The 23,233-nt window shown below is 41.9% G+C and overlaps 1 protein-coding gene and 2 non-coding genes across 3 annotated transcripts in view; 1 reads left to right on the top strand and 2 right to left on the bottom strand.

Annotated features, from left to right (window-relative positions):
• Nucleotides 1-23,233, top strand: part of LOC145390991 (nose resistant to fluoxetine protein 6-like) — a 57,665-nt gene that overhangs the window by 24,134 nt on the left and 10,298 nt on the right. The window contains exons 3-6 of the mRNA XM_080265727.1: nt 4,745-5,049; nt 5,291-5,413; nt 20,978-21,124; nt 21,489-21,624. Of these exons, the coding sequence (XP_080121853.1) occupies nt 4,745-5,049; nt 5,291-5,413; nt 20,978-21,124; nt 21,489-21,624 (711 nt within the window). The remainder of the gene's footprint in view (nt 1-4,744; nt 5,050-5,290; nt 5,414-20,977; nt 21,125-21,488; nt 21,625-23,233) is intronic.
• On the bottom strand, nt 11,705-11,778 carry TRNAI-GAU (transfer RNA isoleucine (anticodon GAU)). The gene has a single exon. It is a non-coding gene; the product is annotated as a tRNA-Ile (tRNA).
• On the bottom strand, nt 12,104-12,177 carry TRNAN-GUU (transfer RNA asparagine (anticodon GUU)). Its single transcript has one exon. It is a non-coding gene; the product is annotated as a tRNA-Asn (tRNA).

The following is a 23,233-nucleotide window of genomic DNA, read 5'->3' as shown; positions in this document are numbered from 1 at the left end:
GATTGCAGGAGAGAGGTAACTTCAGCCTGCAGTGTGTGTTCAGGTTCAGATCAGCTTGGGCGCCACTATAACAACACCACCAACCTCTCCTCACCCTTTGACTGTCTCCTGTTTTCTATTTACTTACATACTCATTTGTGTTTGGCCTGGCAGGTAAACAAAGAGCCACAACAGTTAATAACTTCACAACAGTTATGAATGATGATAAAAAAAATAAAATAAAAAAAAATCCACGATGGGTAAAAAGATCTGCAGCTAACAATAAGTGTCTCAGGCTGGCCTTTTGGTACTTGTGACTGAAAGATTACTATGAATGATAATTATGTGGCTGTTGTGCATTCTTAACTGACAATAATCCCTAATCCTAATCCCAACCCCTTTTAGCTTCCACAAGAAAACACACACATGTACACTGACATAAACTTACTTACATGCACACACTGTACATATCGACATCAACACTACAGTATTCTCTCAACTTTCTCATGTGTGTGTCTGTCTCTCTACATAACTCCACATCCTCGGCCAACTAAGCCTCACCAAACCTAGCCAGATCTTTGGAGAATTAGCCTGAAATAATAAAAAATAATCCAACCTAACCTACCAAGCAGATTTAAAAAAAAAAATGAACCACAATGCTCCACATAATTCTACATTCTTCCTGAACTATACTGAACCTAACCCAGCTGGAACTCTAAAGAGCTAACCTACAATAACCCAGCTTAACCTAACATAACCTACCAAAGAAAAGGAAAAAAACAGAAAAAGAAAGAAAATTAAAACCACAATGTCCCATACAATTCCATACGCTTCCCTGACTAAATCTAACTCAATCTTGCTAGACTAAAATTAACCTACAATAACCAAATTTGCCCTTCAAACTTTCACCACATTCTGCAGCTTCACATTAACGTATCCAATAGTCAATAAATAAATAAATAACCTAAAAAAACAATATATACCTAATCACAAACCACCAGTTCCAGATAAAATAGAGTATACTGTACTGTAATCTGGCCTTAATAATTAACTTGTATATATGATAACACTTAGATCAATTATATTACGTTAAACTGAAATAAATAATGTATTCTCGGCACCAGTTATAAAAGACAATATAGCATTAAAAAAGAATACATTACAAAGTACTGAACAAAACAAAAGACAAGAAAAGGTGAGAAATGAATTAAACCAACAAGGGCAAAACACCAAGACAAGCTAACAGAAGTGAATAATCGGCTCCTAGCATCTGGGGAAAAGAAAAATGATAAATGCATTACAGAACACCATAATGGTATTAGAAATGAGAGAGGGGGGATGAGGTACTGAGAAAAGGTAAACAACACAATTAAAACAAGGGGTAAGATCAAGACAAGCTAAGACACAGCCAAGAAAATTAATAAAGAGGTTGGAAATACCAAGACCAAATATCACAAAAACAATCATTATGAACTAAAAAGAATATTAAAAGGTTTATTATGAAGAGAGAGAGAGAGAGAGAGAGAGAGAGAGAGAGAGAGAGAAGGGGGTTGGGAATGACTTGAAGTTAATATAGGGGGATGACCTGAGGTGGTTTGGCCATGTGGAGAGGATGGAGGGTGAAAGACTGACGAAGAGAGTGTATGTGAGTGAGGTGGAGGGGGGAAGAGGGAGGGGGAGGCCAAGGATGAGATGGAGGGATGGGATGGAGAGGTATATGAGAGAGGGGGGTGTGAGTTGGGAGCAGGGCAGTGAAATGGCGGGGGACAGGACGACTTGGAGGCGATTTGTTTGTGGCCACCCCAAACGGGATTGAGGCGTCTGGCAATAGATAGATAGATAGACCTGGGCAAAATGATGAACTGAATGGTGTAGGAAATTATCAGATCTATTATACATGATAGTTTTTTTTAATCAAGTGTAATAAACTAAAGAAAAGGCCTGGGATGAAATTCAAGGCACAAGTGGGGGATGGCCTAGACAAAATGAAGAACTGAATGCTGTAGGAAGTCGCTGGGTCCATAAGACATGGTAGTTTTTTTTATTACGTGTGTGGTTGTGAAGGTGAAATAACATTGTTCATTCACTGTAAAAGAACATTAAAAACGTATGAGGAAAAGGTCCATGATTCACCTATAAAAAAAAAAAAGAAGGGATGGCAAAAACCTGGACAACATACAAAATGAATGGTGTACAAAATAACTGTAGTCATTATGCAGGATACTTGTTTGATAAAGGGTGGAGCAGAGGGGAAATATACCATCACACATTAGGAGAAATACACTGAGGTGGTTTGGACATGTGAAGAGAATGGAGAATGAAAGACTGACTAAGAGGGTGTATGTAGGTGAGGTGGAGGGAGGGAGAGGTAGACCGAGGATGAGGTGGAGGGATAGAGTTGAGTGGTATATGAGGGAGGGGGTGGGTGAGTTGGAGGGAGGGTAGTCAAATGGTGGGTGACAGAGCGACTTGGAGGCGTTTTGTCTGCGGCCACCCTTTGCGGGATTAGGGCGTCAGGCTATAGATAGATAGATAGATAGACATTCACTAGATTACAATATTAAAAGAAACCGAAAAATGCCTTTCAAACTTCATCATCTGTACTCTGTGGAGCTGAACACACTCCTCATATATTATATAAGAGTTTAATAATGGGTTAAGTACAATGTGGATCAATATTAATGTCTGCAGTTATAGATATGAGCAAAATGTTGCCAACAAGTCCCTGTCAGTTTTGTGTTTGTCCTTCCATATTCATTATTCCTCCACAAACCACAGGGATTATTCTTCCTTCTCACTCTCTTTTGTGGTTTGTTTCACACTGATATCACACAAAAGTACTTCGTTTAACATTTCCATGTCCCTCATCCTCTCCCAAATGACAGAGTGGAGGGTATCCTTCCTTTTCCATTACTTTTGTTGCGTTTCAAAATAGCTATCACAAAAACACTTCATGTAACACTGTTGTGTGCTTCGTATTGCTCTCTCTCAAAAACAGATCATGTAACATGGTCCAGCACAGAATATCCTGCCTTTTATTTCTCTTCTGAGATGTGATTCATTATCACATATGAATAATTCAAGCAACAACTTCCACTGCAACAGCCAGCAGAGAATTGTCAGCACACTTTTGCTCATGACTGTGCATCACCAAAACAGCTTTAACAATGTTCATCCTCATCAACCCCACTTACATGACTCATAGAAAAACCTACCGTAACAGCAGCCATCTCATCATCATCATAACTATACCTAGCTACTGAAATGAAATATATTCACTGCAATAAGAAAAATTCCATACACACCAGTAAAAATAAATGTAAGAAAATCATACTATAATAAAACTACAGCATGGCCCATAAATAGTGCTTGATAAAAACTTGTCTGATGCTGCTTTTTGTTGTGGGGATGACTCAGCCTGCTGATGTGGGCGTATGGCAAAATGAATAAATGATACAAGTTATGTGTTGGTCACTAAGCCGTCCCCACAACACACAAGGAATCACCTGGCATAGTGGAAGAGGAGCGCAGAGAGAGAGAGAGAGAGAGAGAGAGGAGCACACAGAGAGAGAGAGAGAGGAGCACACAGAGAGAGAGAGAGAGGAGCACACAGAGAGAGAGAGAGAGAGAGGCAGCACTAATCAAGTGAGTGGATGATGAGCCACCCCACCTTCCATCACCAGAAGCATAAAATAATTTTACGGTATTCCTCATCAAACACACTTTTCACTTAACACATTTTTCACTATAAAAACACTAATCACTGTAGGAACACTTTTCACTTAACACACCATTATTCACCATAAGCACTGCAGTGAAGGATCAGGATGAATAGAACTTCCACTTGCACAGACTGCACTACATCACTTGGCTTTGTTTGAAGGCTCCAACACTCTTGCATGTGTTGACCATTATCACTTGGCCTAATGGTGGCACTCCAAGCTGCTTCATCTCTATTTGTCCAAAAAATTTTGAAGGGTAGAGATAGACCTCTGGCATTCCTGCAAATCCCCGAGCCCAGACAGGGGGACACTGACACAGCCCAAGCCCAGGCCTGCCCTTAATTCTGCCACCAGGTAACAGGGCAATTTTTTTCCAGCCACAGGCCCTTACCATGCCCAACCCCTACACTGTACTAGGGTATGGTATGTAGTGTGTAAGGTTCATGTAGTATAACGTACTGTACTGGCGACATAGAATGTGCATGCTGGCCTGCTCTCCACGTTAGGGACACACTGAACAAGGTCAGCAAGGGGATGGTCAGGAGCTAGACCTAAGGGCACATGAAACAGGAGCTCCAGTTTCCTTATCACCAGCTTACTCATCCTCCTTGGAAGTACCGCCCTGATTGGCTGGAGTTACAGCCTACTTGTTAACAGACTTCAATATACCGGTAATCCTTCCTCTGCTAGACACTTAATGAACACTGATACACTGTCATGGCTTTCTTGATGGAACACAACCCACACTTAACACAGGATTTTTAGGAACACATCTACAGTGTTAAATGAGGAATTAAATTACTGTAATACAAATCTTGTCTTTGGTTTAATACTAACACCAGATCTCCACCATTACTCATAAAATACATGTTTTCCTTATCCTGATTTAACTTGGGTCTGGGACTGGCTGGGATTAGGTAAAAATTCCAGCCTGGGCCACGCTGACAGGATATAGCCCAATATCTCACCCACTGGCAGCACATTCCTCCTGCTCAGCAACATTTTGGTGGGGCACAAACCTGGTCCTGTGGTCTATGACACAGCAACATATCAACTCAGCAGCAGGCCAGTGCTGTGTTCAGCAATTTCCAAACCTGTACTGTACCAACTCAGCAGCAGTACAGTGATGTGTTCAGCAATTTCCAAACCTGTACTGTACCAACTCAGCAGCAGGCCAGTGATGTGTTCAGCAATTTCCAAACCTGTACTGTACCAACTCAGCAGCAGGCCAGTGATGTGTTCAGCAATTTCCAACCCTGTACTGTACCGACTCAGCAGCAGGCCAGTGATGTGTTCAGCAATTTCCCCACCTGCCCAACCTCCAGCCTGAGATCCATCAGCTACAACAGTTATTTGGAAGCGCCATCTCCTTCAACCTGTGAAAGAAAATCATCATTAACAACAACCACCACCACCATCATCATGATCACCATCACCACCACCAACATAACCTATTTGTATAAGAATGATAAGATACCTGTTCACCTGATGCTGCATAGCTTGACACAATATCATCTGACAAAGCAAAAGTTCTGGCTAAATGAATGTAACATCCAATTTTTTGTTCCAGTAACCAACACTGCACACAGAAAATGAATTGTTCAAACAACCCGCTGCTCCTGGCAACAGTCCTGTGCTACTGACTATGCTTGTCAAAACTATGGTTGCTGCCTGCTCCACCTCAGTCACAGAACACAAGCTGTCTGGTGCCGGTGCGTGTTAAGTTCGTCTAGGAGTTCGTGATCTTTGACATCATATCAGAGCTCTTGAAAGGCTTATGTTACCTGCCTTTATGCTGAGTGCATGCCTGTAGCTCCTTTTGTGGAAAAAAAGAAAAGAAAAAATTTATCCATTCATCATTCATTGCCAGACGCCATGTATCCCAAACGGGGTGGCCAGTGCTTACATAAAAATGCAAGCAGTTGGCACCAGGCTGCCTCCACTGCATCACAAATCTTACATAGCACGTTGCATGCTGCTGGTTCTGCTCATATTCATCTACACATCCCACTCTCAGTAACAAAATACAGTATTCTTAGTGTCTATTGCTGCACCTGTGGATAATAATACAGTGATCCCTTGGGTAGAGCAGTTTTCGTTATCACTCCAAGTGAAAATCAACACTCCAGTTGTTGTAGTGGAGACTACTGTTGCAAACATTATTATATAGTTTAAATTTCACCTCCTCTGGCAAAAGTGAGAAGTAAATGGCTGGTTTTGGTACTTGGTTTAGCTTCTAGTCCCCCCCCCCTGCCAAAAATGACCAACCTCAATACAAGGATACCTGAAGAAGCATGGCATCACTATGTTCTGTGTGCAATTGGACTATTTTACTTATTTTAGAAAGTGTTCTAAATACATTAAGGTGTTAATTACTAGAAAAAAAAAACAAAAAATGCAAAATTTAACTTTAAAAAAATGCCATTGTCCACTTGATCTACATCTCTATGAGTCTGGGGCCACGACAACAAGGGTGTATATTTCTGGAACTTATTAATACATTAGCTTCTATTATCAGCCATGAAAAGGGATGCCTGATATTATCATCCCTTACCTCCCCCTCCATCTGAAAGGAAGGATGGTGATCTGCAGGAAAAAGGCAATTTCATCCCGCAGTCCACCCGATTCAACAAGGATGAGCTTCATTTTGATACCTTTATGACGATTATGGTTGACCTGCATCCTTCGACAATCTGCAGAGCTCGGAAGATAATGTCCAAATGAGGGACTGGTTTCAGGCCTCGTTCTTGCCCATCCCATGTTCAGTAACTTCTTACTTCCACCACCTCCTGGAGAAAGGTTACAGCCACTATACAGTACTCTCTTAGTTGTCATCAGTCTATTTCCTGACGATTTCATCACTTTTCCTCAGCCTTATCTCCTGACGATTTTATCATTTTTCCTTGGCCTATCTCCTGACGATTTTATCACTTTGCCTGGTTGAAACAAAATTACCTGGATGCAGCAAGAATAAGCAGAGAACATGCCAGAGCCACAGAGGTGGGTTTAAACAGGTTAAAAGTCCAATGTAAATAATGGGAGGCCAACAGCATTCTGCAGATTTAAACTGGGATAGAGTCCAACCCCAATTGAGAAGTAAACAGGATTCAGTAAATTTAAATGGAGCTAAAGCCCAACCTAAATAAAGATGATGCTGTTATTTAAACCAGGTTGAAAGTCCAACATAAAGGAGGGCATTTAAATCGGCTTCTGGTATTTAAATCGGCTTCTGGTATTTAAACCGGCTGGTCCAACTTCCAATACCACCACCACCACCATCGTCTCATCCCTTATTTTACTCTTCACTTTCAGACATTTTTCACATCTCTCACACTTCCCCTTATCTACTTTACTCACCTTTTGATGGCCAACTCCTTAAGATGGACAATAAACGCATCTTAAAATCACGATATTGGCTGAGCATCTTTGGACGGGCCGCCATCTTCGTCGCAATTGCCAAATCCACATAGGCAAATACTGCTAAGCTTGGTCTCAACTGCTAGGCTACATATAAAAATCCAGAAAATCAATAGAAAGCATTAATATTCGCATGCTAACATTAAAATATCATGGATATATAAGTATGCAACTTCATTCAATTAGAAATATACACTGAGAGGTTGGAAGCATAGTTTCCAAAATCCAACTCTGTGAACTTGTCTCAATATCCCTATTATTGCTAAACATAAAATATCCTGCAAATTCCAGGAAAGTGCCCACGACTCTAGGATAACCGCAATACCATAAAAAACTGCAGTATATATACCTCTTGCTAGATGAAAAAAAAAAAAAAAAAATCTCGCTAAATTACTGGAAGCTGATGGGGTGCGGGCATCTCTCTCTCTCTCTCTCTCTCCTTTTTTGACCCTTAACATTCTCTTATACGGTATTTATATTTGTTAAATTTCGATACAGTTTGCATTAATAAAATACTGGAGAATAATCCATCCGTAATGAGGTGTAGGATTCTACGTGGGACTGGAGGCTTCATAGCACTTTTTCCTTAGCTATTGATTCTGCATACTACTCAATAATCTATCTATTTATCTATTGCCAGGTATCTTAATCCCGTAAGGGGTGGCCACAAATATATCACCTCCATGTTGCCCTGTTCTCTGCCATGTGATAGCCCTTCCTCTAAATCACACACCTCTCATATAACTCTCCACTCCATCCTTCTATCTCATCCTTGTTCTTCCTTTCCTCCTCCTCACCCCCTGCACCTCACTCACATACACTCTTCTGGTCAGTCTCTCATTCTCCATCCTTCTATCTCAACTTTGCTCTTCCCGTCCTCCTCCTCACCCCCTCCATCCCACTCACATACACTCTTCTAGTCAGTCTCTCATTCTCCATCCCTCCATCTCATCCTCGGTCTCCCCTTCCTCCTCTACCCCTCCACCTCACTCACAGACACTCCTAGTTAGTCTCTCATTATCCATCGCTTCCTTATCATCCTGTTCCCTGCCATTTCGTTGCCCTCCCCCCAACGTATACGCCCCTCTCTCATAATATCTCTCCACTCCAGCCCTCCATCTCATCCTCGGTCTTTCTCCCCTCCCCTCCTCCACCTCTCACACACTCTCCTAGTTAGTCTCTCACTCCATCCTCTCCACATGGCCAAACCACAATATGCTTCCACTAAATATCATACTGTTTAAGAACCTGTGTACTATCTTTTTATGTCACCATGGAGGGCTACAAACAGGAAGGGAGCCACTTCTTCGTGACTAGCATCATATTCTAGTCCAAATTCCGCCCCGTTAAAGTGAATGGAGAATATGGAGCTAACCCCATGTCTGTCTTAATGATCTTCGCGTAGTTAACAAGCATTTACCTAAGCCTTCCTCTTCGTGATTAGGGGGTGGTGGGACGGAGGGCAATCATGAGAGTGTAACACTGTTTTCTTAGTGGTTTATCATGCGTATTACTCCACCATATCATGATGTGGTATAGGAGGAATAGAGTCACATACTTATTTATACTTACAGAGCTACAGGAATGTTATACTGGCATCACAATTCACATAAACATTTAGGAGCAAAAATATGGTCAATTTGATAAGTTTACCATAAAAACTCCCATTTCCTTTGGAGGCGCTATTAGAGAGTACGGAGACTCTTAAAGGGGTATCTAATGTATTTAGAGCCAACTCTTGCTGGTTTTTACCTTCTGTGCCTTATGATACCGATTTTGTTTTCCTCAAGCACCCCTCCCTGCTTGGCCTTCAGGGGCAGTGTTTCCCAGTGTGTTGGGCTTGTACTGAGTGGTAAATAAAGAACCTAAGTAAAATAAATATTCGTTGGTTCGTCTGTGCATGTATTTCACGCATACCCTTGCATAAATATTCATTTGCAATGTATGTTTTTATCCAGTATCTGCTCAATCTATTTTTTTCTCATGTGGTATCGTGTTTCCTGTGTCTGTACCGTACGCAAATATATTAAGGTTTGCCGAATAAAAGAATGTGTATCCCTTTGCTCTCATGTACAGTACACTTCCTATATGGCCATCAGCAACGTTAGTCACAGTGTTGGCGCTTGTACTGAATGGTGAATAAAAAATATAAATCTAAACATCTATCCATCTGCCTGTCTATAGCCAGATGCTTTAATTCCGTAAAGGGTAGCCGCAAACAGATCACCTCAATGTCGCCCTGTCGACTGCCATTTCGTTGCCTTCCCCCAAGTTACAACCCTCTCTCTCATATACCTCTCTACTACATCCCTCCATTTCATCCTCGGTCTCCTCATCTCTCTCCCCCCAACAATTCACTCGCACACTCTCCTAGTTAGTCTCTCACTCTCTAGACAGACGAAAATAAAAGGGAAAACTGTGAGACTTCAGAAGAGGTGGAATGGAGGAGTGTTAGGAAAGAAAGAGGGTAGATTCTGGGGAAGAGAAAAAGATGGAGGAAAGAATGGAGCAAATAGAGAAATTTTGACAAAGAAAAGGAGAGAAAAGATAGTGATGAGGATGTTGAGTGAAAGGAAAGAGAAAAACAGAGAAGAAGGATGCAGAAAGATTCGTAAAAACATAAGGTAGGTCGAAAGAGAGAGAAAAAGGGATGGGGAGCAGAAAGATATAGACGAGAAATTTTGACTTAGGGAAGGAGAGAAAAGATGGAGTTAGAAAGGAGAGGGAAAGAGTAAGTTATCAAAAAGGATGAAGGAAGACTTGACATAACGTAAGGTGGATCCCATGAAGGAGAAAAGGAGATGGAGGAGAAAGCAGAAAGGTGTAAAGGAGAAGCACTGATAATGGGAAGGAAAGAAATGATGGATATGAGGAAATAGAGAGTGAGAGCGGAAAATGAGGATATAGAAAAGGATGGAGAATGGCTAGAAAAAATATATGAGAGAGAGAGAGAGAGAGAGAGAGAGAGAGAGAGAGAGGTCTTGTGGGAGAAAAAAAAGAGGAGGTGAAAATGAGAGGATATAAAGGAGAAATGTTGACTTGGGAATGGAGAGAGAGAGAGAGAGAGAGATGACTTGGGAATGGAGAGAGAGAGAGAGAGAGAGAGAGAGAGATGACTTGGGAATGGAGAGAGAGAGAGAGAGAGAGAGAGAGAGAGAGAGAGAGAGAGAGATGAGGAAGTTCAAAAGACGGAAAAAAGAAAATACAGTAAGAAGGATGGAGGGAAACCAGGAAAGACTGGGTAGGAATTAAGAGGAAATGAGAAAAAAAATGGACAAATATACGAATGAGAATTATGACGTAGGGAAGAAGAGAGAAGGAGATCGAGGATGTTGAGAAGAGAGGGATGGAGGGGAGAAGAGAGGGATGGAGGGGAGAAGAGAGGGATGGAGGAAGGAGAGAAGAAAGAGATGGAGGAAGGAGAGAAGAGAGGGATGGAGGATGGAGAAGACAGGGATGGAGGGGAGAAGAGAGGGATGGAGGGGAGAAGAGAGGGATGGAGGAAGGAGAGAAGAGAGGGATGGAGGAAGAAGAAAGAGATGGAGGAAGGAGAGAAGAGAGGGATGGAGGAAGGAGAGAAGAAAGAGATGGAGGAGGAAGAGAAGAGAGGGATGGAGGAAGGAGAGAAGAGAGGGATGGAGGAAGGAGAGAAAAGAGGGATGGAGGAAGGAGAAAAGAAATGGAGGAAGGAGAGAAGAAGGATGGAGGAAGGAGAGAAGAAAGAGATGGAGGAAGGAGAGAAGCGAGGGATGGAGGAAGGAGAGAAGAGAGGGATGGAGGAAGGAGAGAAGAGAGGGATGGAGGAAGGAGAGAAGAGAGGGATGGAGGAAGAAGAAAGAGATGGAGGATGGAGAGGAGAGAGGGATGGAGGAAGGAGAGAAGAGAGGGATGGAGGATGGAGAGAAAAGATGAAGATGAGAAAGAAAACAGAGTGTAAGGGAAAAGAGGGAGAGAAATTAAAGATGAGAGAGAGAGAGAGATGTAATGGAGGGAATGGGACGGGATGGGAAAAGTGAATCGAGATTAAAGCACTGAGCGAGTACGGAAGGATGGAAGGAAGGAAGGAGATAAGGAAGAGGAAGGGTGGGAGGGAGAGATGAAAAAAGAGAAGATGGAGGGAAGATAATGAGAGAGAGAGAGAGAGAGAGTTATGGAATGAGTGTAAGAACTGATCTGAGTAGTAACCATGGAGACTCATTCCTACCTCAAAACACCGAAATTCATTCAACCACAACGCAGTATTTAAAGTGGTCTAGTTCCGTTAGATGAAAACAAATCGACTTTAGAATCGTAAATATAACTGTGGACATCAAGGCAGCTCCCCCGCCCTGCCATATCAGTGTCACCACATGCAGGCGTCCTCTACAGTTATGATAGGGAATTTATCTACCGATTTTGTTTATTTATATACATTTTTTCTCTCATAGGCTATTCCTGGTAATGTCCATCGATTATATTTAACTAAGAGTGGTACTTTTAGCCCACTCATGATAGGAATAACTCTAGTATTACTATCCTACTAAAGCCTGCTGACTAAATCCAGCTAAGAGGAAATCAAAAGGGCCATGGGTGACGTAAAAATTTACTGGCCCGCATGGGGGTCGAACCCACGACCTCCGCGTTATCAGCACGGCGCTCTAACCAACTGAGCTAACGGGCCTCCAGCTTTCCCGCCAAACACCCTGCATCATAATTATAATCTAATAATTCTACCCAGTGCTACCTTTATATCCAAAGAATCGTTAACACCAACAACAAAAAATAACCGTAAACTAATAAAATTGTGTACAATAAAACATAAAGTCACAGCATTCTTCAAGGATCTCATGTCCTCGTCCTTGAATAAAGACCACATTCCATTTCACTATAGCTCCTCCTAAGTTACGCGTAAATGAACGACTTGCGAATATATAAAATAAATATCCCAAGATAAAGTTTCTATTATTCGAAAATATGAAGTTACAGATTATGCAATAAAAATATTGCGCCCCCGGGTGGGCTCGAACCACCAACCTTTCGGTTAACAGCCGAACGCGCTAACCGATTGTGCCACGGAGGCATAGAATCACAATGAAAACAGTGCTTTTATATGATACCTTTTTATCCTTTTACTACTATTAATGCAATATAAATAACGACAGTGGATCCAAGGAGGCTCCACAACTGTTCCATAACGGGAGAACACTATATTCTAGCCAACTTTTGATGATTTTTTGGAGCCAAGTTAAAGCCGCTAGATTGAGTGTAAATACTGCTATACCCCCCTCATCAACGAAACAATCTAATCCATCAAGGTTTATCTAATTACATCGGACGATTTTATTCAGCCGAGTCCATGGAAACTGGGAGTATGTGCCAGAAGTGTTGAGTTTAATTGTAATGACGAAAAGGTTGAAAATACAGCATGTATTCGACGGTAGGAGGTAGAGAGTACACACTGAAATTCTTAAGGTAGAAATGAGTAAAGTACAGTACTGAATTACGGTAGAAGGTAGAAAGAACAATACTGAATGGCTAGCAGGTAGTAAGTACAGTACTGAATAACTAGGAGGCAGAAATTAAGTGCGGTCCTGAATGACAAGGTAGAAAGTATACACAGTACTGAATGACTGTATAAAGTAGAAAGTAGATTTTGAATGAGACTCTAGTGCATATTCAATAACCCACAGAAAAATAGTCTACATTCTACCTAAGTGAGAAAGCCTTTCCCGTCGACAGCAAGTTTAGAAATGGATTGGGTAAGCTGCCATCTCACCAATTTGAATGCTGAGCTGTGGCAGGAGATTAACACAAGAATAAAGTCCTGGTCACGAAGAAGTGCTCTGACTGGAATTATAGTGCCACTGTGTTACCCTATTCTACAACTGAGCTACAGAACATAAGCTGAAAATTGACGAAACTAACAAAATGACAGATTGTTACGTTCATAGCCATTAACTTAAGTGGAGCTCTTTCATCTATATCTACCCTTTGTTACTTCCTTCTTCTTTTTTATGCAAGGAAGAAGGAACCAAAGGCCAGATGCCCACAAGGCTGTTCCTTCCAAGAAAAAATAAAAACAAAATACCATACCTAACCTGCTCGCACACATGCACATACAATATCCATTCACTTTTTTTTTTTTTTTTTTTTCATTTTTGGTTCTCCATGCCTCTAGGAGAAAAAGTTTGCGCACGTCTCTGCCGGCTGTAGCAGAGATGATTCCTAACTAGCCTACACCTTCTCTCTAGAGTAAGCTGCTTTTCAAGGTTTGAGATTTTCGAGGTTTGGTTAATGACACAGGGGGTGTGGGGGTCTTTGCCCCCACTCCCCAGTTAGGACAAGGTTAGGTTTAGTTTGGTTATGACAGGTTAGGTTCGATTCGGGTAGGTTTTTAACACATTTCAATCGATTTGAATTTTAGTTTGCTGATTTCATCCCATATCTGATTTCAAACCCCTGTAGGAATAATTCGCGACAAAGTTCTCAAAATCAATTGAAATGTTAAAGTAAATTAATAATATGTTAAAAACGGATGCAATAAAGGGAAAAAAAAAAATCCACATTTGGAAGACCTCCGCCCGTATGACAAACTATCAAGCTCTGTTTTCAAAACTATTTTCATTTACCCATACTTCTGAATACGGTACTTATATTCTTTCACTCATATTTCCACGTTTCTAGGTTCTGTCTTGGTTCACTGTAGCATCTGTCATCACAACCAGGCTCTTTTTGTTACTAAGTTTGACATCCATTCCTTCACCGTATCTCGCCACTTCGTCTAACATCAGCAGAATATCCTCCGCTGGTTAAGCAAAACCATATCATCTACAAACAGTGGTATATGCAATATATCCAGGCACGCCGATTACTTGTAGCCTTAAAGCAATATCGAGTAGGCGCAGCAGAATCCACAAGGCAAAAAATATTCGTTGGTACACGTTATTATTCACTATTATTTTGGTATGCCGCGTACCTCATCACCCTACGCAACTTCAGCAGATTCTACAAACCCGTGCTGGAGTATTATTCACTGACTTTAACGTATTATTCACAGCACAGAAGGTCCCTCACCTCTTCATATAGCGCAGTACAAGCACAGCAGATTGGACAGGCAGCGAAGTACGTTTAATTCCAACACAATGGAGAACACAACACTACCCACCCACGTGGCACCATGTTTATTTACATCTGGGGAGACGTGCCTAATACTGCCCAAGTTTGTTTACACCTGGGGAGACGAGTCTATTGATAATTTATTTCTTGCAAAATTATATATATACTCATTTCATTCTGGAGATGTCAGTTTTTATTTTATGTCTCCTCCATGCTGATTACTTTTTTTTACTTTAGGATACTTTTCTAACTTAATTAAATATACCTTCATAATGCCGTCTGATGAGAGAGAGAGAGAGAGAGAGAGAGAGAGAGAGACTGGATTGAAGGGGTTAATCATTTTACTTTCATTTTAGTAAGCTGGAGAGGGACGCCTTCATTCGGTGGCACAGAAGTAGCTGGGTAGATACAAGGTCCAGCTCTATACCACATTTCTCAACTCTCTCCCTATCCCCTGAAAAGAGGATGGTGAGCCGAAGGGTATTTTCAGCCTGCAGTAATCAGGTTCAGCTTCGCAGAACCTCCTCCTTAGTGATTCAGCGATTCATTTTTCATATTGCACCGTAACATTCCCTAGTATGTATATCATAGAGGATATGAAGGTGGTATGTTTAGAATAAATCAATAAGGAAAATGTTATGAGACCTCCAAAGTCTCTCAAATTACCGTATCAGTCTCTTAGCAGCGATTTTTTCTGTATAGTACACCTCTATTCTGTTGTGCTGACGGTGAGGTCTGTCTATCGTACAGTGATATAAATGACAAAAATGGTCATCAAGTTATTTATTTATTTACATATGTTTGTTTATTCATATCATCACAAGTAATTTTTTATCACTTTTTAGTTAGATATGTACTAAAAATACTTTAACTATTTTTAATTCTGAATACTTAGCTAAGTAATAAGCTCTACTTAAGTTATTCCTTAAATTATTGGTGCTTTGTAGTGTTGCCTTATCAGAAAACGAAATTTATAATGGGTAACTATGGCAATGGTTGGGCGAGACCTAGCTTATTATTTTACTGACTTAAACCCGTTGAAAATAAAGCCCTTTGATAAATATTACATTGCATACAGCTAAGAGTTGCTTCTATATGTGTATTTTTTGCTCTGCCATGAACATCAAACTGGTTAAATCGAAGCAACACAGTATTATCAATTGCTCTCCTCTTTTCACCCTCTGTTCCTCGATTCTATCCTACCATTGCACTGTCTAATACCACTAACCTCTGTGTCATCGTCTCTACCTTACAATTCTATGGCTCCACACTCTTTCTGTAGCACTTCTTCGTGACTAGCACCCCGTTCTAGTGTTTATCTCCTCTTACCCCTCAGGAAGCTCCCTAACACATCTTCCTTATCGATTTATTTTGTGGTTGGCTGGTTATGATCCTTTTGTACCTTGCTTTACAGAGTATGGTGATAATAGAATGATTTAAGAAACACGGAAGAGTATAATAAGGTGTAATAACCAAAACAAATCGCCTAGGAAAAGGTGTTAGGGAGCTTCCTTACCCTGTGAGAATACTGGCTGTGAAAGTGTCTAATTGTGTTTCTTTTTTTCTCTCCCGTTTTATTTTCCTCTCTCTCTCTCTCTCTCTCTCTCTCTCTCTCTCTCTCTCTCTCTCTCTCTCTCTCTCCTTATCCAATTTTTTACCTCCTCTCTATCTCCTATCGGGCATTACACAATCTCTCTCTCTCTCTCTCTCTCTCTCTCTCTCTCTCTCTCTCTCTCTCTCTCTCTCTCTCCTATTTTTTACCTCTATCTCCTATCGTGCATTACTCTCTCTCTCTCTCTCTCTCTCTCTCTCTCTCTCTCTCGCAATCCACCATCCACTTCTGCTTGATAGGGAGGGAATTGAGGGACGTTTGTATAACCAGGCAGCTCCACCGACCTGTTATATCAGTGCCACCGCGTGAAGGCCTCCCTCTCCACTACCTAATAATACAGATAAACATCATATTATCCTGTAGGCTATATTTCACATTTTAACCCTTCGCACGCCAGGTAAAAAAAAAAAAAAAAATCGAAATGCCATGTGGAGTTTTGAAAGACTCCAAATTAGTGTTTGGAGTTCTGTCATTTGCACAAAATTCTATCTATCTATCTATCTATCTATTGCCAGACACCATAATCCCGTAAGGGTGGCCATTTGACACTGAGTTAGTTGTTTTACGGGGAGGGGCACTAACCCTCCGCCAACCCACTTGTTGACACGTAGGCGGCACGTATGGCTTGGTTATATGGTGACCACCCAGCGTTGTAAATGGTTTCCTGGCTTACAGGAAGCCATTTGGCCTGTCACTCAATGTAAAGCCACCTGTAAAGGAAAGAAAAGGAATAAGAAGTGACAGGAAAGATAGGAGAAATAGGAAGAGAGGAGGGCGGGCAGGCACAGAAAAAGAATGATAAAAGCTAAGGAAGTAGGCAGCACTACATCAAGTGAGTGGATGATGGTCGCCACCACCTACCACAAAGCTAGACAATGTTACAGATGTTAAATTTCGTGTGCTCCCTACGTGTCAGCAAGTGGGTTGGTGGAGGGTTAGTGCCCCTCCCCGTAAAACACATAACTCAGAGTCAAATGGCCACCCCTTAAGGGATTGTGGCGTCTGGCAATAGATAAATAGATAGATAGTTAGATAGGGTGCGAAGGGTTAATTAGATATCGAGAGATTGCAGGAAAAAAATATAGTTCAGTTCTGAGGTCCAGTGTTTAGAATAAATCGCATAGGTAAAGGCACTGAGACATGACGGAAGCCACTCCTTGACTCTTGAGCTTCCGGGAGATAAGGGCGATGTCTCTGGCTGGTGAAGGCACGATAAGAGAGAGAGAGAGAGAGAGAGAGAGAGAGAGAGAGAGAGAGAAATATACATAAATTCACACTTATATTAAAACACACACACACAGACATGCATATTGTACTTACACACACACACACACACACACACACACACACACACACAGGGGGGGGAAACATACATGAACTCACACTTACATACATACACAGACAGACACGCACATTGTACTTACACACTAAGAGAGAGAGAGAGAGAGAGAGAGAGAGAGAGAGAGAGAGAGAGAGATTCAAAAATATATCTAGGTTGATAGGAAGCAACATCAGGCAATGACGATAAAGGCTTGCTGAGGAAATACCGTAACACTCTTTCTTAAGTGATTCATCCTGTGCAATACTCCTCCATATCTTCCTTGTATATCATTAATTCACGCTATATTGACATTAAGGAGATATAAGTAACATATAGGATGACGTTAAGGTATAATAATGGAGAATAAATCGATAAGGAAGAGAAGCTAAGAATTATATCGTTACTACATATCAATCAATCAATCAAGGTGTACTAAAGCATAATAAATCGCTAAGGAAAAAGTGTTGCGACATCTTCAAAGTACACGATGAGAGTCTTACGTAACTGATAAGGTCACTGATATCATGCACACACTGCCACGTGATTGAGGGGCGCCTTCACGTGGTGGCACTGATAGGAATGACCTGTGGAACTTCCCGGCTGTAGTCAATCAATCAAACTATCTATTGCCAGACGCCTTAATCCTGTAAGGGGTGGCCACAGACAAATCGCCTCCATGTCGCCCTGTCCCCCGCCGTTATCTTCATTTCATCATCTGTATTTCGTCTTTAACATAGACATGAATACTAAGAGGTACAACAGCCTAGCATTCCTTTAAAATCAAAAACATATCCATTATCATTTCAAAAAACATAAAAAAGCAAGACTGTATTAATTATATTGGTAAAATTATCTACGTTGAATGAAATAATGATGTATTTGTATAGTGCAAAAACAGGAAACCAATATGCCATTATCCGTTACTAATATGGGGAAGTTACTGTGGCTGTGGCGCTAAAAACATTTGATAAATAAAGTTGGTTGAGCAGCGAGTCAATCCTAGGCACAGTCTCTGAAAGGGCACCTCTCATGTCGTCCTGACGTGAGAGTCGTGAGCGGTACTTGTTTTTCATCGTGCATATCGCTGGAAGTGCCTGCTGATGCCGGTAAGTAGAGGGAATCACCGGAAGTTTCTCCACGCATTTCTTTGCCAAATATGGGTAAGAACTAGCCATTGCTGACCAGAATTTTGTTAGGGACAAACTTTCAAAAGAATCTTTCGCAGCTGAGTCACTGACAAGGTCTACCAATTCATCTTGCAATTCATCTGGAAGTGATCTTGGGTCAATTATTAAGGGATTTCTACTGAGTTGACAGTCCAAGCCACTGATGTCTGGAAAATAGGAATTCAGTTCTTGACTGGAATTCAGTGCTCCTGGATGACAACACTGATCTCATTCACATCATCTTCAGTAAGTGCCACCAAGTTTTCGCTCAGATTCTCAAACACGTCATAGCGACCCGTTTTTACTTCTTTTTTGCCACAAGTCAACTTTCATCCGAAAAGCTGGTAGCTTGTCGATAAAGTCAGTCACAGTTGCCGAGTTACCTTGGAGTGATTTGTTTACTGTTGAGGCGAGAAAATAATTATGTCATTTAGATAAGCCAGCTTCGTGATCCACTTGTTGTCTGACAGCTTTTATCTACAAATTTCTTTGTTTTACTCTTCTCGTTTCCATCAAAGAATTCTTTCCATTCCTATTTTAGTGTCACAACTCGAGATACAACATTATCCCTTGACAGGCACGTGACTGCAGTGTGGAAAAGGAGTGACTCTTCCTTAGCATAAAGTTCTTGACACAGGAGACGAGGAGACGCAGCAGCCATGTGTTCAGTGCATGGACTGGGTTTGATGAAGTTCACCATGACTATAACATCGTCAAGCACGGACTTCAGCCCAGGAGGCAGGGTCTTTGCAGATAATGCATATCGGTGAATCATGCAATGCAGCTGCTTGCATTAGGGGCAGCTGCCGCAACCTGTCCTTGGAAACCAGACCCACATCCTAGCACTGCAGGGACTCCAGCTGTTGTAGGTCCTACCATGTTTTCCCAAGAAAGCCATTCTTTGTCAAAGAGGGTGGATACTGCTTCATAGATGTCTTCTCCTTTAGCTGTGGCTTCCAAGGGGTGACAAAACAAAAATTCTTCTCTAAAGTCAGAATTTTTTATGTATCTTGTGTAAATAAGCAGCTGGGCACATGATGATATATCGGTCGACTCGTAAAGCTGAATGACAAAGATGCCCAGAGGAGCTTCCTTGATCTCTGAAATGATGCTGATGTCTCCAGGGACAGTAAGACGCATATCCTTCGATGCACAGTATCCTTTGATGTGATACTGTATTCAGTTTCATAACCGCATTTTCTCCCAATATGCAGCCAACAATATCTCTGCAGCATGGCAAAGACCAAAGTTTCAGCTCCTGTGTGAGGCTTTTTACTTTCGGTCGCTCTCAAGGTAGCCACGTATGGGGCGGGCAGCTGGCTTCTATCATCTATCTATTGCCAGACGCCTCAATCCCGTTTGGGGTGGCCACAAACAAATCGCCTCCAATTCGCCCTGTCCCCCGCAATCTCACTGCCCTGCTCCCAACTCACACACCCCTCTCTTAATTTTGTTTATACACGTGCGCACCACTGTCAAGTGCACGCCTGAGATCAAGTGCCTTCCTCTCAAAATAGGATGGGTCTTCGTCAGATAGTTCAGGATGGCAGCTAGAAAAATGCCGTTTGAAATGACTCGGATTCATGCAGCCTTCTGACAGCACTTGTGGCAGCAGACTATGATCTCCAGTCTTTCAAACGCAGTGTGTCCAGGCATCTCGAAATGAATGGATCTTGAATTTGGCTCTCTATTGTATTTTGTTTTTTCTTGGAGGGAACTGTTATTGCGGGCTCATGGCCTTTGGTTCCTTCTTCCTCGCATAAAAAAAGAAAAAAGAAAAAGACTAAACATTGTGGCAAATCCCTACCTTGCTTACTCAGTACCGTGAAAGCAGATATGATGTAAGATTCACTGTAAGGTCTTTTGTTGCCAGATCCAAAAGATGCCATCATTATAAAAGCAGCAAAACAAAGATGAACACACACACACACACATACATAAACACACACACACACACACACACACACACACACACACACACATACACACACACACATACACCCACAGCTAATTCTAGATACTCCACACCACAAAGAGAGAGAGAGAGAGAGAGAGAGAGAGTGAGAGAGAGAGATAACACGCAGGATTTAAAGACAGGAGGGAGAGAGAGAGAGCGATTAGTGAGGGAGGATGCAGCGTTTGGAGAGGTGGTGTGGTGGTGTGGTGGTGGTGGTGATGGTGGCTGTGGTGGGTGTGGTGCGTGGCCAAGTTCACCACATCTCACAATATGGTAAAAAATTTGTTGTTCATCATCATCATCATCATCATCATCATCATCTTCATCATCATCATCATCATCATCATCATCATCATCATCTTCATCATCATCATCATCATCATCATCTTCATCATCATCATCATCATCATCTTATTCTTTTTCTTTTTCTTCCTTCTTCTTCATCATCATCACCCTCATCATCATCATCATCATCATCATCATCATCATCATCATCATCATCATCACCATCATCATCATCATCATCTTATTATTATTTTTTCTTCTTCTTCATCATCATCATCATCATCATCATCATCATCATCATCATCATCATCATCATCTTTCTAACTCAGCGTGTGTTTCCTTGACAAGTGTCTTGAAAAATATATTAACAGTACTCCTCCTCCTCCTCTTCCTCCGCTTCCTCATCTTCCTCTTCCTCTTCAGGTTTGGGTGACCTCTCCTCCGGCTGGGTAGAGGCAGCGCGACCTAGCCTCTACCTGCCCTTCAACGTGGATCCTGACAGTGCATGTGGAGAGGCCATGACGGAGATGATGGTGGCCCTGGAGGGAGGTGAAAGGTGGCCCATTAGAAGTAGGTCTCTCTCTCTCTCTCTCTCTCTCTCTCTCTCTCTCAGTATGTTAGTACAATATGTGTTTACTGTGAGGTGTGTGTGAATTTATGTATGTCTCTCTCTCTCTCTCTCTCTCTCTCTCTCTCTCTCTCTCTCTCTCTCCCTCTCTCTCTCTCTCTCTCCTTACCTACCTAACGTTTCCCTTTAACACAGGAATGATATATTTTCCTGAACATATCCCCTCCAGTCAAGATAATAATAATAATAATAATAATAATAATAATAATAATAATGAGAGAGAGAGAGAGAGAGAGAGAGAGATAACCCTCACCATTCTTCAAGGAGAAAACTTTGCCCTAGAATAATGTTCGTGTTTCCTTTCAGTGATGGACTCATGGGGCAAGAACGGTGATGGGGTATTATATGGCTTCGGGAAATACTTGGGCGTCTATGATGAATGTATTACCACTAGGAACACCAACGACACCATTGCTGGGAAGTACTGTCGTGTCAACCTCAAGTAAGCGATTTATTCTTCGTTTCACCCTCATGTAAGCGATTTATTCTTGGTTTCACCCTCGTGTAAGCGGTTTATTCTTCGTTTCACCCTCATCTAAGCGATTTATTCTTGGTTTCACCCTCATACAAGCGATTTATTCTTGGTTTCACCCTCATGTAAGCGATTTATTCCTGGTTTCACCCTCATCTAAGCGATTTATTCTTCGTTTCACCCTCATGTAAGCGATTTATTCTTCGTTTCACCCTCATACAAGCGATTTATTCCTGGTTTCACCCTCATACAAGCGATTTATTCCTGGTTTCACCCTCATACAAGCGATTTATTCCTGGTTTCACCCTCATGTAAGCGATTTATTCCTCGTTTCACCCTCATGTAAGCGATTTATTCTTGGTTTCGCCCTCATATAAGGCATTTTCCTTCGTGTCACCCTCATTTAAGCGATTTATTTTTATTTTCTTTGATCAGATAGGGAGGTTCGTAAAATAGCTCCCTGGAAATTCGACTGAGAGTGTTTTTGTGGCTCAGTCTGCTGGTGTGGGCGTGGGTGTGGCAGTTGGCGTAGGATTGAATGAGTGATGAGAAAGAAAAGGGGAGCTGGATTGACAATGAGACGGTTGTGCGTATCAGAGAAAATGTTTGGTGCTGGTATATTGTTTGTATTATGAGAGAGAGAGAGAGAGAGAGAGAGAGAGAGAGAGAAAGATAACATTTTTCTCTCACAATCAGATTTCCTCCAACAGAGAGAAAGAGAGAGAAAGGGAGAAAGGGAGGGAGGGAGGGAGATAACATTTTTCTCTCACATTATCAAATTTCCCCAAACAGAGAGAGAGAGAGAGAGAGAGAGAGAGAGAGAGAGGGAGAGGGAGATTTGTTTACATTTTTTCCACTAATCAAACTTCCCGCCAACAGCGTCCAAACAGAAAACGAGGAACTGCAGCCGTCACTTAAAAAAATCGCTCGCCATCCTTTCTTCAACCACAACTTCGGTCTCGCGGTCTCTCCTGGTCTCGCTCCGGGGGCTAACCTGAGAAACGGTCTTGGTCTCGGTCTGAGGAACATCCTAGGCCTTTTTAGGAGGGAGGAGGAGGGAAAGGAAGGGAGGAACGTGCCTGGAACAGTGGCTATCAATCGGCAGGTTTCTTATGGAACGTGTATGCCCAGTGCCTGCTCCGCGGAACAGCTTGAGGTATGTGTGGGTTAGAGGAGGAAGAAGAGGAGGAGGAGGAGGAGGAGGATGGTGATGATAAGGAGGAGGAGGAGGAGAAAGAGGAGGGGGTGGATGGTGATGATGATGAGGAGGACGAGGAGGAGGAGGAGGAGGAAGAGGAGAAGGAGGAGGAGGATGGTGATGATGGTGATGATTTTTTGTGCTCTTCACCTTGACTTAAAACTGCTCTCTCTCTCTCTCTCTCTCTCTCTCTCTCTCTCTCTCTCTCTCTCTCTCTTTACTAGCAAAACCTAAGTCATTCGCTAAACAACACAAGATCATCCCTGTCTCTTCCTGTCCCTCCCTCTCTCTCTCCATCCCTCTCCCTCTCTCTAATCCCTCCCCCCCTCTCTCTCTCTCTAATCTCTCTCACTTTCTCTCTCTTTCCTCACCAGCAAAGCC

This window comes from Coenobita brevimanus, chromosome 2 (assembly GCF_032717465.1).
Source record: "Coenobita brevimanus isolate Jiangsu-jjx chromosome 2, ASM3271746v2, whole genome shotgun sequence".
Taxonomy (NCBI): domain Eukaryota; kingdom Metazoa; phylum Arthropoda; class Malacostraca; order Decapoda; family Coenobitidae; genus Coenobita; species Coenobita brevimanus.
This window is presented reverse-complemented; position numbering and strand designations above follow the sequence as displayed.